Here is an 18,790-nt window from a genome sequence, read left to right as displayed (position 1 = left end):
CTCAGGCTACCTACCATGAGCACCTCTAGTTCATACTCCTATGATTAGCTCCTCATCTTTGTCTAAAGATAACGAGGAACGACTTTCTAATCCCACTGAATACAAAAGTCTTGCAGGGACACTACAGTATGTGGTTCTAACTCGACCTGATATTGCTTACGCAGTAAATTACATTTGCTGTAACAGCCCGATTTTGGGCCTAGTCGGAACAGTGGTTTTAGGACCATAAATCTGACGAGGAAAAATTTATTTTTCTTATATTTTTATGGTCTATGATTTCACGGAATGATTTTGTGAAAATTTCGTTCGAAAATTTCGACGTTTGGGCACTCAATTTAGTCAAAAGAACTAAATTGTAAAAAGTGCAAAAGTTGAGTTCTACATGTTAGAGGTGTTCAATTGTTATGAAACTTTAAATTGGAGGTCCTTGTATGGTAATTAGACCATTGGTTAAGTTGGTAGACAAAAATGGGCATGAGATAATTGAAATAGGAAAATTTTAAGTTAGGGGCAATTTGGTAATCTAGTAATTAAAATGAATTAAAAGGGAAAAAGATGGCAAATTGGGCTCATCTTCTTCATTGGGACGAAATCAGCAAGGGGGGGAGCCATTGTTAGGGTTTTCAAGCTTCCAAGCTCCATAGTAAGTGATTCTAAGCCCCGTTTTTAATGTTCTTTACGTTTCTGAAGTCCCGGTAACTTGATTTTGCTTATTCTAGCAATAATTTAATCTATGGTTTATATTTGGAAAAATACCCATATGTGAAATGTGTTTATTTTGATGTTTTATGGTAGAATATGAATCTAGAAATTATGTTAAGCAACTTTTGCTAAGCGATTTTGAGTGAAAACGAGTAAAACGACATAATCGATAAAAATACTAAATGTTCATAAGTAAGTGTTAGAGTGGGAATTTGGTGTTGCCATAGAAGGGAAAAATGTTCAACATGTCACAATACATAAGAATAAGGGATAAATTTTAATTTCCGAGCCTAGGGGCAAAATTGTAATTTTGTGAAACTTTGGGGGAAAAAATGTAATTTTGCCAAAATGTGATTTTTGGACTGGATTGAATAATGTGAGTGTTAAATAAGTTAAATGTGTTATTATAAGTCAAGAAAGACAAGGAATTGACTTTGATTAGTAAAAAAAAAAAAAAAAAAGTGAGAAATTTCCCGATTGAACATTCGGAATAAAAAGGGATACGAATGAAGTGACAGAAATGATCACATATGTGGCATGGACTGTGTGTAGGCCACTATGTGAAAGTGATGGTCACGTGTGTAGTACTATGTGTAGGCTACTACATGTACCAGAATGATAGATCGCATGTGTAGTACTATGTGCAGGCTACTATGCGTACTGGATAGCTTCGATCACGTGTGTAGTACTATGTGTAGGCTACTACGTATATCAGAATGATAGGTCGTATGTGTAGTACTATGTGCAGGCTACTATGCGTACCGGATAACTTCGATCACGTGTGTAGTACTATGTGCAGGCTATTACGTGTATCGGATAGTGATGGTCACATGTGTAGTACTATGTACATGCTACTATGTGAATTCGCATCATTGAATATAAAGATGGTTGCTAAGTGCTGATTCCACCGTATCCTTGACTGTGAAAGGGGTTGCTATGTGCTGATTCCCCGTATCATTGATTATAAGGTGGTTGCTAAGTGCTGATTCCACCGTGTAACGGTTAATGTTCCGAAGTGTTCATCGGGGAAATTAGATAAGTGAAAATATATGTGAATCGAATAAGGTTACGTGATGAATATTTGGTTCGATATTTAATCGACCCTTAAGTAGGATGAAAAGAAGTAATGAAATTATGAAAAAGTAAAATGTGCAACAAAACAGTTTTAGACAGTAACAATAGTGTGACTTTGAAAAATCGCCAAAAATGGTGGGAATTGAATTAGAGAGTGAATAAGATATGAAATGAAAGATTAAGGAGTATATTTTTACATGAAAGAAACAAGGGAAGCAAAAGAGTTACACATTTTTATATATTTGAATTTTAGTGAGGCAGGGTCGGATTGATTTCGGAATCCCCTGTTTTGACTTTGGAAAATAGTTAAAAATTGTACAAAAATAATTATGAGTTATAATTTATATGCTTAGAATCCTTAATGAGTCTATTTTCAAATAAAAGAAACGTAAATATCATCTGAATTATGTACAATGAGATAATTCATTTTTAGTGAAGAGAGGTCTGTGATGTTGAGCAGTGAAAAAGGGGTGAATTTAAAGAATAAACTGTACTAATTGGCCAAGTCAAAAATTCTGAAAATTTTATGGTAAGAATACATGAGAGTCTAGTTTCAGGGAAAATTAATGGATATTAATTTGGAGCTCTGTAGCTTCAGATAAAAATGATTTAGTGACTCTGACTCAAATAGACAGCTTTGAATTTAAATATAAGTGGAAATTATGTATAATGCTATTTAAGCATGTTTTATACATAAAGGATGTGGAATGGAGAGGAGGAGGAGGACAATAAAATGTATGAAAGAATTGTGTATAATGGTCATATGCCCGATTATAATCAGTAAATGTTAAATTGAATGGTAAATACGTATTGGTACCGAAGGAACTATTGCAGTGTTGAAAAGCAATTGATCAAATATCTAAGAAATTTAGTCATGATATATATATATATATATGATAATAATGATATATGGATGATTATATCATTGAGTTGCATTGATTAATTCGGTTTATGTGATGGAAATGTCAAGAACATTTGTCTTTGATATGTGATGATCATGGTTTAAGCTCATATGGGAAAATAAAGTTTCATAGTATGAGAGTGTGGTATTGAAATATATATATTGGATTGAGAAATTAATTTGAATTGTGAACACGAAATATTGTGAATTGAATAAAATGGAAATGGAGCTTTGAATTACATGAGTAAGTATCGGGTCTCGTAGGCCATATTTGTTATGAATATAATATTTTGAGGATATGTTATAAAGAATTATAAAAGCATGTTAAAAATTTGAAGAGTTTAAATTTGAATGAAATTTTGTAACTCGGTTTAATACGTTTACATGTGTAAGTGTTCTAGTAATGCCTCATACCCTATTCCGGAGTTGAATACGGGTAAGGGGTGTTACATTTGCCAGTTTATGCATGCACCCACTACTATACATCTAGTTGCATTAAAATGCATATTGCGGTATTTGTGTGGTACTCTAGACTATGGGATTGTGTTTCGTCCGTTTACTCGACTCTCTTTAGTTGGTTATGTCGATGCAAATTGGGGGTTGAATTTTGATGATTGTCAATCCACAATTGGCTATTGTGTCTATTTTGGTCATAACCCAATATCATGGTGTTCCAAGAAACAAGAAGTTGTATCTCGGTCCACAGTTGAAGCTAAATATCGAAGTCTTGCTGCAGCAACAAGTGATGTTCTTTGGCTGACTTCGTTATTAAAAGAATTACAACTTCAGTCTAACGATTCCCTTACTGTCTGGTGTGACAACTTAAGTGCAGTTGCAGTTGCTGCGAATCTTGTTTTACATTCTAAGTTTAAACATGTGGAGCTAGATTTGTTCTTTGTCCGTGAGAGAGTTGCTGATGGGTCTTTAGTTGTGAGTGAAGTACCTGCGTGTGATCAGATTGCTAACATTTTTACTAAGGGTGGGTTTGGATGGGCGATTGGGTGCGGTGCGTTTAGCTTACTTTTTGTCTCACGCTACAGTATCGCTACAGCATCTAATCTCACCACCACCGCTGTTTTTACACTAACCGCAGGTAAATGCACCACCCATCCAAACTCACCCTAAGCATTTATCTGTTTCTTCTTTCGCTCGGTTTAGAAGTCTTCTTCAGGTGTTACCCGTCAAGAAGATGGGTGAATGTTAAAATACAAAATAACAGTTGTTAGTGTTGTTAGGAATCAGTTCAGCAGTTAGTTTGTTATTCTTATCAATCTGTTAATCTGTTAGCAGCAGTTATGAACAATAGCTAAACTCATGTAATCTATAAATATAATAATGGTAGAGGAAGGAACAAATTCCTATTTTCTTGATCAAAATAATCATACTTTGTTCATTGAAAGATTTTAACAAACAGTAACAATGGCGTTATCCAATCAAGAAACAGAAATTGTTTCCCTTAATCACTTTCACGGCATCTCAATCTGCACTGTCAGCAAACAAAACAGGGGAAGAAAAAGACAGTTTCATACTGATATTTGTTGAATCCATGGCTTCTTAATACAAAGTATGTTAATGTAAAGGAAAGCCGACGCATCAAGAGGAAGACTGAGGTATACTGCAGATGAAATCAGAGTCATCTCCTTCGTGGTTGAAGGCAAAGAATCTATGAAACTACCAGTGACAAAATCATTAAAGTTGCTACTCTGCAATATAAGTTACCCCAGTCTGGCCACTTTCTGTAAGCACCTCGAAGTTTCTAGCACTGAATGACTCATTTTTCAAATAAACTTGTCTTGTAAGTTCTGAATAAGCACAATAATCTACTTCAATCACATTAGTGTCCTCCTTGAATGCAGAAACTGAAACTCCAACTCCTTCCCCTGCCATAGGATATGTACGGCGACTTTAATAGAAATAGAATGACATTGTTTAAAATCGACGGGGCAAAGGTAAAAAATTGGGCCAAATGTGTAGGACAAAGTGAATAATCAACATATTGTTGTCTAATATCGAAGAATGTAGCTTACCATGTGTCACTAACAGCAAGTTTTGAGATGGGTATTTATCCGCCAGCGCCTTAATAATTTGTTCATATCTACTCCTTGCATCCCTTACTGTCTCTTCCCATTGCGGCAACTGTGATTTTCAGACGAAGAAGTTAAATCAGGCAGATTAAACATCGTCAAGCTACACTGACAAAAATCTTAAGTTGTAGAAAAAGGGAAATAGATAAAAACGCACTGCAAATAGCCAAATGCTACCTCTTTATAAACTGGTTCCACCGTAGGATCTACCGTGCCACTTGGTATCAGAGCCTCGAGCTGTGGAACGTCGAAACGAAAGATTCCATCTTTGGGCGCAACATCAATCCTAATTGCTGTTTTATTTAGCATCTCACACAGCCCGTATTCGATTGAAACCTGCAAAATACAACAAAATGGGCTCAAGCATAGAGATGAAGAAAAAAATTTGCTCAAATTATGATTTAAATATTAAATAGGTGTCGAATTTCAAAACTCCTGATTTAGTTATTAAATTATTAGTACAATTTGACAAGTAAAATAAAAAACCTAGCTCATATTTTACGATTTGACCAGATGTTCTTAAATACGCGTACGATTTGATCTAATTTGATCAGATCTGGATGATAGTTTGGGATGTTTAGTGTCAAAAGGAAAAAAGGGGGAAAAGTTGTTTTGACCTGACCTTGACTCTGGAAGGGTCGATGGCAACGACGTCGTTGGATGACTTGGCATTAGGATCGTCATCGACGGAGCAAAGGGCAGCCACAACCTCGGAGGCAGTCTGGATGCAGCGGAGAAAGGGAGAGACGAAGACTCGGTGGATTGGGAAAGGTAGGCGGGTTCGAAACTCACGGCCCGTGCCAAAAGCCCTGTGTAGGCCATTCTGTATGAGCGGTGGATCCCATGGTCTGTCGGCCGTCTTTTCCCACGTGGGATCGAAGTTGTCCAAACGGTCGCCGTGCCTCATTACCAACACGTTCTGCTGATAAGTTTTTGTGTCCAAGGGATCCATCGATGCCGCCATAAGGTTTAGCTTTCTCCTAGGAATCAAAGGTTTTTTGCGTCTGCAAATGGAGATTGGAGTTCGGAAAGAAGCAATGAAGCAGTTGCACAATGTTCCTGTTCTCCCCATGCCTATCTTCCCTTGTTATAGTCGTTGTTTTCCTATATTTTTTTAATAAGACGTCGATTAAAATATGGAGATCCTGGGGAAAAAAATGCTTTTTATTTTTATTTTGTATTACCCAATGCGTGCACCATTAGGTAATGTAAGAGCGTCTTCCTGGGAAGCTGCAAAAGGCTAGTGTGGATTTGTGGTGAAAACGAAATAGTTTTCATGGTGAGATATTTTCTGCAAACGAGGTTGGGATAACACGACATGTATGGGGTGGTTTGCTTGTTCTCTTGTACTCATCGCTTGCATGGAGTTGAATTTACCCATTGAAATGTAAAAAATAAAAGTTGAATTATTACTTTTTAACAACATTACATTGTGACAGCTCGATTTGTAATCCACATTTACTTGATGATAATTTTTTTTGAATTTTCTAAGGATGGGCTTACTAAATTTCTGAGGCTCCTTCAAAACACCGCAAGTGTGAGGGAAATAAGAAGGTTGACCTGGTTTGCAAGAATCCAAGAGCATTTGGATGGTTCAGGGATGTTGGATTCTTTTTTTGGGTATAAAAACAAGATAAAACCTACTGAATGCAGAACACAAGTCTAATTCATTTGGAGAAACCTGTCCTCTTCATGTGTGTTATATATAGGTGCAATTCATGCACAGCTTTATGAATATTGGTTATTAGGAGCAAAAGGTACAAACACTAAGGACAATGCCTATGAAAAATTAAGAAGCTACCACTTGTGATCAGTGTTAAGAGTTGATACGCACCATTTATAGCCCCCAGCTTCTATTTTTTCAGCCTTGGTATCCAACAATAAAAAGAATGCTTGTATTTTGAAGGCGTAGTGAGCCAGCGGAACATCCCTTTTGAACAACAACAATTAATGTATATACTTAGCTGCTGGGGCAACAGATCAGGACATCAAGTTCAAGATTGGTGGACTACTCGTTGATAAAAACCAGCTTAATTGGATTAAAAAACAACGTTTTTTGACTTAAACCATCATGATTGAACGAATGTCTTAAATTGGTAAAATCTTTAACATTAACGCATAAATATCCTTAAGATTCAATTACTTTTTTATCCATTAGTATTTTAATTGCGATCCACAAAATAATTTTCACATTTAATAAAATAGATACAATGGCTGCTACACCTAGAACCGTCCACTGCTGAGTAAATTAAACAAATTGGCCATGAACTTTAAGGACAATATCTTGTAATCTATAACGGTTCAATAACTTTGAATCATGAGCCCCTCTATTTAAATCACAAGTGCACTGCATTAATCTAGTAATGGTATGATTAATTTTTAAATTTTAAAAGGGGATAAAATGTGGTATTAATTCCTATAATCTTAATTGAAGTTAAATATAAAGTTTTAATGAAAAAAATCAAGTATATTCAAGCATTTAAATAAATAATAAATGGATGAATAAATAAATATATAATAAGGGTATTATTGTTGGTACAATTTATAGATAAAAAAACATAGTAAACATATCTGTGGTAGTTGCTTTTTGCACCAGGTTGTCTATATCCATGTCCATGCTCCATGCTCCATGCTCCATGCTCCATGCTCCATGCTAATGTTATCTAGGAGTTGTACTACTCTCTTCCATTTTGTGACCATTGCTCATGACTAAAGAGAGTAGAGCCTGACGTAGTAATAGTAATCAATTATGTTGTTCGACATCTACCGTGATTGTACTAATTATAATAATAGCAACACCAAATATCTTAGTAGCTAAAGTGATTGAAAGTGAATTTTTCCTTAAATATTTTAATCAAACATATTTCTTAGTGAAAGAGAATTATACTTAACTACCAATCAAACTTGATCTCAAATAATAAAACACTTGTGATTAAAAAAAAAAACAAAATCTTATTTTATATCCTAGTTTGGCAATGGCATGTTTCTTCCCTATGTACGATGCGGTTACATTTCAGCCATCAATCATGACCAATCTGATGGCTGGGTGGGTTGCTGTAAGCCGCCAAAGTTGTTATAGTGTAACATCAATCGTCCCATATTTAAATTGCACGGTGAAGATGTCTTGTTTACAACCCTAACGTGTTTATCAATGGTCTCTCCGTTCTTGAAATCGGGTGCCATTGACACCAATTAGCACGTGACACCTCACCGTTATTCCCCCAGGAAGGAACTTTCAACTATACTTTCACCACCCACTATTGCTACTTCCAATCCCCAAACAAGCTCTGATATTGTAGTAAAGCCGGTTAAGCTGAAGTGGTAACAACAAAAAGAAGAGTGAAAATAAAATTTTAATTTTCTTTTAATTGAAGATATCCTCCCCAAGTAAAACTCCTCTGCGATTTGTGAGGAGAAACTTGAGGGGAAGAATCTTGCTATCCCTTGCTTTTCTCTCGCAAAAAATTCTCAAACTTGTTTTTAACGTTCGCTGAATACTATCGCTCATTTCTTCCCTCAGAACCCTAATCGGTGAGTTTCTTAGTTTTGCTATTCCTACTTAACTGCTTTCGATCTTTTGTTTTTGTTCTTTGGCATGCTAATGAGCTTTATGATTGTTTAGAATTAGACATATATATATTTTTAAATTGATAGCTTCTTTATTAGATTGTTTTGAGTTAGGGGTTTTGTTTTATTCCTTAAATTGGGTTTGCATCGCTTATTTCTTTTCTCCAAACCCTAACCGGTAAGTATCCTAGTTTTGTTGTAGTTAAACTGTTTTGGGTCTTTCATTTTTTTTCTTCGTCATGCCTCACGAGTCTTTATTTGTTTGGAAATTTAAACTTTTGAATAAATTTAGTGGCTTTGAATCAGACTTGTGTTTTTATTTCTTAATTGGAATTTGTATTACATCATATGTAACTGTTAATTTAGAATTTGGACTAGTTTGTAGTAGATTGATCTTTATATTATTCGACGCAGATAACTGAAGCCATTTAATCATGTTTGGGCGTGTTCCAAAAAAATCTGATAACACCAAGTTTTATGAAGTACTTGGGGTTCCCAAAAGTGCAAGTCAGGATGAATTAAAGAAGGCTTATAAGAAAGCTGCAATTAAGAATCATCCGGATAAAGGTGGAGACCCCGAGAAGGTAAGGAAAAACAATCTTTCATCTAAGGTTACATCTATACTATTCTTTTAAGCTTGAGTATATTTGATCATGAAATATATTTGGCAGATTCTTGGATGTGCTTTTGGTTTTCCTTTTAAAAGCATGAGAGAATAAAACTTACAGCTTTTGGTTTATGTACATAATTTCCAAAGATATATGTATGCAAGTAAAATTATAAGGAATTGGGTTTGGGTTTGACTTTTCTCCCGGTGACACTATTTTCTGATACTTCTTCCCAGTTTAAGGAACTGGCTCATGCTTATGAAGTACTTAGTGACCCAGAGAAGAGAGAAATATATGATCAATATGGTGAAGATGCTCTTAAAGAGGGAATGGGAGGAGGCGGTTCTTCTCACAACCCATTTGACATATTTGAGTCATTTTTCGGTGGGGGAGCCTTCGGAGGTAAGAAATGGTTTTGTTTTCCTTTTTGTATTTTTCTCTTTTGATTGAACTTTATGGTAAAGGTAGTTCCATTTCAAATTTCAATCACAAGCTTTTTAATATATAGGCGGTGGTAGCTCGAGAGGAAGAAGGCAGAAGCGAGGTGAAGATGTAGTGCATGCTCTTAAAGTTTCTCTGGAAGAATTGTACAATGGGACGACAAAAAAGCTCTCTCTTTCCAGGAACGCAATATGCAGTAAATGTAAAGGGTATGTCTACCATCACAGCTACTTTTACGGTTAACTGGATTTTCTTTGTAGAAAATGTTAACCGCTGATATCTTCTTGTAATTACCCATCATTTCTCTTTTTTGTTTATAATGTTCTATTTACCTGCTTGAAAAGGTCTCATATGTCTCTGAAGAAATTATTCACATCTGATATCTTCTTGTAATTACCCCTAAGTTCTCTTTGTTGTGTATAATGTTCTTCTATTTTTGTGCTTGGAAAGATTTCATGGAGCCCGGGAAATTATATTGATTGATGTTGTCTGTTTAGTTCTTACTAAAACCTGTACTTGTTTACTTTTCATTGTGGTCTTCTACAAGTTTTGGTGTTGATGCTCTTTGGTACCTTTACTCCTGTGCAGTAACTTGTTATGAGTCTTTCACTGAAGTTTTTTTTGTTTTCCCTCTCTGCTTTATGACCTATATCCTCGTATGCAGAGAACCTATATGACTGGTTTATTACATTTATTCACTTGCATTCTGAAAATTTACAGGAAAGGTTCAAAGAGTGGAGCCTCCTCTAGATGTTATGGTTGCCAGGGCACAGGAATGAAAATTACAACACGGCAGATTGGACTGGGCATGATCCAACAGATGCAGCATGTTTGTCCTGAATGCAGAGGCTCAGGTATTTAAATTTGGATCTTCTTTTTCTTCGGCTTGGTTCTCATTTTATGTAGGATTTATGAACTCAGATTCATTCCCTTCCTTGCAGGTGAGATGATCAGTGATCGGGATAGATGCCCACAGTGCAAAGGGAACAAGGTTACTCAGGAAAAGAAGGTGTTGGAAGTACATATTGAGAAAGGAATGAGAGATGGTCAGAAAATTACATTTGAGGGACAAGCTGATGAGGCTGTAAGTGAAGTACTTTTGTCTTTTAAGTAACAATTTTCTAGTATTTTGAGCTTGACCGTTTTCTTTGGCATCATTTGCAGCCAGATACAATAACTGGAGACATTGTTTTTGTATTGGAACAAAAGAAACACCCCAAATTTGATAGGAGATTTGGGGACGACCTTTATGTTGACCACAATCTCAGTTTGACAGAGGCTCTATGTGGGTTTCAGTTTGCCCTAACTCACCTTGATGGCAGGCAGCTCTTAATTAAATCAAACCCTGGCGAGGTCGTTAAGCCTGGTAAAATCCCTGTGCATATTTAGTTATATTTCAGAACCACCTTTCAAGTTGACATCATATTCACTCCACTTTCTCTCCCCTTGCTTGAAAATTTAGGTCAATACAGGGCTATCAATGATGAGGGTATGCCCCACCATCAGAGACTTTTCATGAAGGGCAAGCTAGTCATCCAGTTCCATGTTATTTTCCCAGAATCTGGGGTATTTTCACCTGAGCAATGCCGGAAGATCGAGAGTGTATTGCCCATGAGGCCTAGTAAGCATTTGACAGACATGGAGCTTGATGACTGTGAGGAGACTACTTTGCATGATGTCAGTGCTGAGGAGGTAAAGAGGCGGAAAGAACAACGACAGCACAGGCACCGTGAAGCTTATGATGAAGATGATGATGACGATGAGTCAGCACCAAGAGTGCAATGTGCCCAGCAGTAAGAAATGTTTGCGTTCAATGTTTTTCCCCTCTTATTTTATAGCAGCAGCCAGCTTAGATCACTACATATCCGGAACTTGTATGCGGTTTTGTCTGCAACCAGCACATTAAATTGGTGTTTTGTCTCTTTATTTTTTATTTTTGCGTTCATCTCAGCATGTTGTGTTATTTTATCACAGTTTTCCTCGACATTTCAAGGATCTATCTACTATGTTCAGATGCTATATTTGATTATTATATATAAGTTTCTTGGAATGCCTACTTCAAATTGTTGAACCTTACCGTCCAAAACAGGATTTTTCAACCTCTGCTGCATGTTGTTTCGAATTTATGGACTGAGGCGCAGGCGGAAAATGCTAATTACGCTTTTAACATGCCTAGGCGAGGCTGGTTTAAACTTGGCGGTCCACTTCTGGAATGATATATGAAATATAAACTTTAAATATTTTTAAGTAATTTATTTAAATTATTTATAAAATTAATGATTTATAAAATTCAGACATTTAATTTTTAAAAAATAACATATCAGTCACCATTAATCATTTTTGTGTAAGGGAAGAGGTAGGGTGATGGGAGGGAGGGGGAGAGAATGATGAAAAATGGTAACTCAGCTATGTCTGTAACGGAAAATGATAAATTTGTTACATTTGTAACAAAAAATGGTTAGTAGCGACTAATTTGTTATTTTTGGAAAGTTTAGTGCTTGTTTTGTCACTAAGATCAAAGTTGAGTGATTGTTGGTGTATTTTACCCAAAAATTAAATATAATACTAAATGTGATTTAAATAATTTAATATATTAATATATAAAATATAAATTAATCTAATTTTCATATACATTTTAAATAATTAATATAAATAAAGACATTTTAATAATTTTTACTCCAAAACGTAAAAGTTAAAAGTCCACAAATTCCAGCTTTTATATTTCGGATGGAAAAACACTTTTTATCACATTTTAACTACAATAGTTAAGTGTTGTTTATTATTTTATGTGAAGAAATATTTTTAATGGCGATTCCAAAATTTAAACCTCATTCTCATTTTGAAACTAATATTTATTATACACAAAATACCTATTTAGCATCTACTTCTTTTTTTCACTTTATTTATCGAACATGCTAAAATCAACTTAACAAAAATAAAACAGAGTGGACGGAAAAAGTGTGTGGCATTTACATGGAAATAATTAAAATAGTTGAGATAAAGGCAAAACTCATATTTGAACCCACCCCCGTCAAAGTAACAATAAACTCTAGAGCTTAGTTAGTTGGCTACGTTCTTATCTCTTTGGAGCCCAACACATCTTGGACTCTTCTTCACATCATTTTTTATCTACCATTTTAGGATTCAATACAATCACCAATAAATCTTGTTTTATTCTTACAAAAACAAAAACAAATTACAAACCACTAAATTAGGAATATTTCTAAATAACTAAAATTTTAAAATAATTTAAAAATATTTTCAGTTCGAGAAATGATTGTATGAAATAGAGATTATCCATTTTCGTTAGCAATTTCATCCTAAATTTCAGGATAAAATGCTGAAATTCAAGATAAAAACACTTATGTAACATTAAACTATTGAAAAATAGATACAGATGACGTGGTGTCACTGTTTTATATAATCATCTCCTCTTTGCACTTCTTAACATCAAAATCTTCATGATTAGAAATGAATTATTGCAAAAGAAAAGAAAAGAAACTCAATTTGAATTAAGAGGCACATATTTTATTTTTATAATATGTCTGTTAAAAAAGTCCACAATTTAACTTACGATATTCTTATTAAAGACAATATAAAGTAAAATATGTATAAAATTATGCTCTCCTCTCTCTCTCTCTTTACATCAGTATTATTGTTATGTTATTCAATTTCATTCAAATTTTAATATTTATATTCATAACTTATTAAAAACATGTATCACGTAGAAAAGCACGTATTTGATACAATACTTAGAACTATTCATAATTCTTCCTCACTCTTAAATAAGAGGATAACTCTCTAATATATTTTTTGAGACAATACCTAGAACTATCCGTAACCCATCCCTAACCCTTAAATAGGAGCATAATGCATTTGATCGCACTTGAACCCACGTCCTTTTACACTGACAACAATACCAATACAAATTAAACTAATACTTATATAAAAAATAAAACAAAATAAACATGATTGCATTGAATAAATACTCAAATTACATTAAACAATTACTGATCTATATGCATCCATTAAGACACTGATATATCGGTTATTAATTTGACACTAAACTTTTCTCATTTTTTATATAATAATTTGATAGTTAGTTTTAGTGGAAAAGAAGTTAGATTATCATTTCCAAATGACAAACAAGTTACATCAAATAATTTATGAACCAATTGCAACAACATGTGCTTGTCTTTTCAACCAAATACAAATGATAATAATAATAACCCATTGAGGGGCAATTAGCTGCTATGCCTATGCCTATCATCCAATCTCTCATCCACTAAAAAGGATAAATTTTAATAGTTTAATTTAAATAATTGGGAGTAAAATCTATGATTAAGGGTTGATGAATGAAGCATACCTACCAATGGTAACAAAGAAGAGAAACTTGTAATGAAAATATTCCCCATTAGAGCTCAGAAGTGCCATGCTTGCCGTTTGTCCCTTAACTTGATTAGACTTTACTTAATTTGCTTGTGGAGGTGGTTTGGATTAGATTATGTAGGGCAACAGCTTATCTCTCACAATTATTGTGCCATAATTTCTCCTTTATATATTTATGGGAATATGATTAGTTTTAAGCCAATCTTATATGGTTGTATTAAAATTAACCAATTAACTTCAATCCCCCAACCATTTTGTGGCTCACCTCAACTAAATTTCATGGAGTCCCCCACCATCAATATCCCACCTACATAACTCACTCAATTTACTAACCCTTTTTGTAATTTAAAATATTTATCTACTTATCCATCCATTAAAAGTGTTAAATCGAAAAAAATAATTTAAAATTGTTATTGGCCGAGTCAGATTGATTTTAGGTTAAGCTTATATATGATATTAATACATTTTATGTTTGTCCAAACTCGAGTTATTTGAAATATTGACCTTAAAATTTTTCCAAACTTATCCATATTTGTAAACAAACAACCCAAGCTTATTTTAAGTAAGCCTATATTATTTTTTGAAAAACATATATTCTTTAATTTAATATTTAATAATTTTATATGTTTTTTATTAAAATTTTAAATATAAACAACTTAACATGTTTTAATATTTATATTAATTATATTTTTAATTTTATGTGACATAAATTATATAAGATATAAAGTTAAGAAAAGTACAATATATTACAAAAAAGGGTTGGATTAAGTCGAGTTGAGACCTTGAATGCTGAAGATCGAGTCTTTCTCATATTTTAAGTAATTTTAATTTATTTCGGCCTCATATACTTTTATCCAAACTTTTCAATATTTCAAATAAGCTTTTAGACTTGGGGGAGTACCCTGAATCTAAGAATAGTTCTACCTCTGTAGCTTTGCAAAGATTTGATAAGATCCAATTGCAGTATTAATCATATTCATAAGGAAGTTCTGAATTTCATTCAAGATGTTTCGGTGTGTTGATAATCAGAGGCGACGCCAAGTAGTAAGCAGAGGCTTGAACTCCCAAAATGATGAAATATTAGCTTATCCCCTCCAAAAATTATAAATTTTTAAGTTAGTATATAGGTAAAATTGCATTTTAACCTTAAATTTTTTTTTTATATTTTATCCCTCCAGAATTGATGAAGTATTAATTTAGTCCCTCCAAAAATTACAAAGTTGTAAGTTAACATAGTGGTGAAATTATATTTTGATCCCTCTCAAAATTTAGAATCTTAAGAGAAAAATTCTAGCTCTGTCGCTGGTGATAACTCAGTGAATTTATTTATTAACCTTCTAGTAAGTAAAAAAAAAATCTAGTTGTGGAAGTAGTGATAGGTAAAGAAAACATGCAATATGGCAGGGACGAAGTGTAAATAAAGGCAAGTTGAGAGGTGAAAATTGTGTGAATGTTGAGATACGGTATGGCCCAATTGTTAGGTGTTTGATAATTGAAAGTGGTAATAGAAAAATATGAACTTTTTAAAGAGATGGCATAATTGTCTGTACTGAAGGCGTGGAAGTTCCAAGAGGCTCTGAGATCTTGTATTATTAAGTTCTTATGGTGGAAGCAGACAAGTAAATAAACTTACATTACAAACTTGGGAAAGAAAACATGAAACACGCAGTATTGCACGAGTGAGTGACAGAAGAAGTTAGCTTGATGGGGCTAAGCCCTCTTAACAAAACAATTATAGAATGACCTCAAAAGTTCTGCAATGTTTTTTCTTTTTATAGGTGGTCCATGTGCCCTTCATTAGGGCTATCCATATATCAGAATGTTCTCTTGAAAAATGATAAGGTGGCGAGAAAGTGCTCCATTAAAACAAGACAATACCTGTTAAATCACTTCATTAAGTAAAAATGGGTGTTTTTAACGTTTTTACATACATAATTAATTGATTAATTAAAAATTAACAGGTTGTACGTAAGTCGAAGGAAGGTTAATTTACTGCCTAGCTACTTGACTACTAATAATACGAAATCTGAAATCAGAGCCTCAGCATCTTGCCTGTATGACCCACTCGCATGTGCTCTCATGTTGATGAATTGTTCTCCCAAACGAGTGTTGTGTGTGTGTGTATATATATATATATCCTCCCTTAATACATTCTTCAGATGATGATTAGTAGATTTTATTAGTGTTTAATTATCAAAATCAATATGTGTTTAATTAACTGTTGATTTATATTATAGGTTAAGAAACAATTTATAAACGAATGCATGGGTGGCATCAGATTTGGTCTTTCCCTTATAACAGAACCCACATGTTCATTTTACACGACTGCTTTGGAACCAGTTTGACAATCTGTTTATGCTTGGTTTTTTTAATGTATCTTTGTGCAGATCCTATCACAATCATGAGATTTCCATTTCCTAATTTATTTAATTAAGCCATTTATAGTACATCAGAGTTTGATGCGTGGTGTTGAATGAACAAAAACAGAGCAGAACTCTGACCCTCTACAAAATAGACAAATTAAATAATAGTGAGAACTGAGAAAGCTATGGGAGAGAGGCAAGCAGGTCAGGTATCAGACATAGTTGGGCCAAGTTGAAGGCGACATAGCAACCAGTTAACCTAAGGCTCACGTACTTTAACTTAGCTCCTTGTGGGTGTTAATTTTCTAAAGCCACTTCAATCAGAGCGAGAAATGAAAAGTAAAAAAGAAAAAGAAAAAGAAAAAGAAAAGCATAAATGTGAAAAATCAAAGGAGAGTCTTTGGAGGGCCCTCAGCTCAGATAACGTTCATATGTACACTGTACATGGTTTCATTGATTGCAGGATCTGGCCTACCATTTCCTCATCACTAAAGACTTGCATGTGAAAAAGAGTTGATATTTAAAGCATAGGATAGCATATGGAGAGGATTCATATGCATTTGAATTGCGTTATTTTCTTAAAAAAAATATTTTTATATAAAAAAAACTAAATAAATTCACTTTCACTTGAAATTATACCATTCATTAATATTGCATCATTGTTTAAATATAAATCGTATTAATATAAGAAATAACAACAGCCCAAAGCCAAACATGATCTCTAATAGGTCTAGGCATGCATTTATTCAATTTGCCACATGGGGTAAGAAAATAGATGAACTGTAATCGCTTTATGCTATGGACTCAGGATTCTTTAATTCTCATTTTAATCTTTCATTTATTTTTAGTTTTTAATCATCAAATCTGTATTTCTTTTGTTAAATCACTCCAAAATATGAAAAATTAATTTTATTGATGTAACATACACATGAATTATTATGTGAAAGATACTGTCAACATTTAATTAATTTTTAAAATTTTAAAATTTTAAAAATATTATAAAATCTATTTTTAAAATAAAAGTTATTAAATTTATTAAATTTATTAAATTTAAAAAAATTAAGTGCTGACATGTTATGTCATGATAGTAAAGTTAACATACATTTTTATTTTAGGATGGCTAAAATGATTTTTCTTATAAAATTGGAGGGTAAAAAAACATTCTTTTTCTTTATATTATTATTATTTTTATTATTAAAAAGAAAAAGAAAAAGAAAGAAAAAAGGAAATCTGAATTCATAAAGAATCATATAAGCTCCTAGTCCTATACCACCATGTTATATGTCAATCACTCAAAATTCTTGCTTTACTAACAACTACGTCCTCTATCTGTCATGGAAAGAGATCATACCAATATTGAGAATGATGCTCATCATAACATGCTAATTAGCTCTTCTTCTGTTACTTCCACCACCGCCACTGCTTCTCCTTCCTCCATGATATACTCGTTTTCGGATTCTGATCATCAAAACGAGAGAAGTTGTTCCAAAAATAGTGATAATGAGAAGAAGAAAAGGCAAAGGAGTAGTGATATTGGTGAAGGCAAGAAGCATCCGACATACCGTGGAGTACGCATGAGAAGTTGGGGCAAATGGGTGTCTGAAATCCGAGAACCAAGGAAGAAATCAAGAATATGGCTTGGAACATACCACACAGCTGAAATGGCTGCTCGAGCCCATGATGTAGCTGCCCTCGCCATCAAAGGCCGCTCCGCTTACCTTAATTTCCCTCAACTCGCTAAACTACTTCCCCGCCCTGCCAGTACCTCCCCCAAGGACGTCCAAGCAGCCGCTTCCCTAGCGGCCGCCTCTACATTTCTCGACACAAGGCGGTGCAACATCGAAGCTGAAGCTGAAGCTAGCAAAGAAGATGAAGTTCCTCCCTCAAATTTATCGCAAGCTTCAAGTTCACCCTCCATCGATGACGATGATACCTTGTTCGATCTGCCTGATCTCATGATCGATGTCACGGATCGAAGCGACGGATTTGGGTCTTACTCTTCAACATGGCAAATATGTGCAGTCGATGCTGGGTTCCGGATTGAGGAGCCGTTCTCCTGGGACTACTACTAGAAAATCAAACAACATATTTCATGATAATATATATCGATTTTTTTTTTATGGTCAATAGCTTCCAAAATTCTTCGTCTGTTTACATAATAATCCACTGCATTCCCTTTGCAGAAGGAAACCAGTCAAGAAAAAAAAACTCGCTTTTCGATCGTGAATTTAGTTTCTTTTCTATTTTGGTTCAGAAAAAAAGAAAAAGAAAAAAAGGAAGTAGCAACAATATCGTAACAGGTTTTCTACAGTTGATATGAGAGATAAAAAGGTTAAATCTCTACTGTAACTATAAGCACAGACGATATATATTTATAAACAGTTAATAAATGGCGAGTTCTTCTTTAATTTGTGACTGTAATTCTCTGCCAACTTTTATCTTTGTACATTTGTGCAAAATGAGAAATTATTGTCATGAAATTCAGTGCTAATATTAACTTTAAATCTAGTAACCTCAATTAATGCGTCTTTTAGACTCTAAAAGTAAGTTAACCCTTCCCATACGCCAGTCTATAGTTGGAAAAGACCCCCAAAACCAAACCCATCATAGCGTGAATGATTTGGAGAGAACACAGTGATTAAAAAGGAATGAAGGGCGATG

The 18,790-nt window shown here is 34.0% G+C and overlaps 3 protein-coding genes across 3 annotated transcripts; 2 read left to right on the top strand and 1 right to left on the bottom strand.

Moving 5' to 3' along the window:
• Positions 1–4,086: 4,086 nt before the first annotated feature.
• On the bottom strand, positions 4,087–6,216 carry LOC105802550 (uncharacterized). The gene is made up of 4 exons (XM_012634251.2): positions 5,384–6,216; positions 4,939–5,097; positions 4,705–4,813; positions 4,087–4,557 (listed from the first exon to the last, which is right to left on the bottom strand). The coding sequence occupies exons 1-4, from the start codon at positions 5,831–5,833 to the stop codon at positions 4,376–4,378; spliced, it is 900 nt and encodes a 299-aa protein (XP_012489705.1). The 5' UTR covers positions 5,834–6,216; the 3' UTR covers positions 4,087–4,375.
• A 1,907-nt stretch (positions 6,217–8,123) lies between these two features.
• Positions 8,124–11,433, top strand: LOC105802554 (dnaJ protein homolog 1). Its single transcript, XM_012634254.2, has 8 exons — positions 8,124–8,292; positions 8,743–8,912; positions 9,173–9,338; positions 9,445–9,586; positions 10,098–10,231; positions 10,319–10,461; positions 10,542–10,743; positions 10,840–11,433. The coding sequence occupies exons 2-8, from the start codon at positions 8,763–8,765 to the stop codon at positions 11,172–11,174; spliced, it is 1,272 nt and encodes a 423-aa protein (XP_012489708.1). The 5' UTR covers positions 8,124–8,292; positions 8,743–8,762; the 3' UTR covers positions 11,175–11,433.
• Positions 11,434–17,362: 5,929 nt separating this feature from the next.
• On the top strand, positions 17,363–18,537 carry LOC105802555 (ethylene-responsive transcription factor ERF038). The gene has a single exon (XM_012634256.2). The coding sequence runs from the start codon at positions 17,464–17,466 to the stop codon at positions 18,199–18,201; it is 738 nt and encodes a 245-aa protein (XP_012489710.1). The 5' UTR covers positions 17,363–17,463; the 3' UTR covers positions 18,202–18,537.
• Positions 18,538–18,790: the final 253 nt, after the last annotated feature.

Source organism: Gossypium raimondii, chromosome 11, assembly GCF_025698545.1.
Source record: "Gossypium raimondii isolate GPD5lz chromosome 11, ASM2569854v1, whole genome shotgun sequence".
Lineage (NCBI taxonomy): Eukaryota > Viridiplantae > Streptophyta > Magnoliopsida > Malvales > Malvaceae > Gossypium > Gossypium raimondii.
Note: the sequence above shows the minus strand (reverse complement) of the source record. Positions and strands in the feature narration are given on the sequence as shown.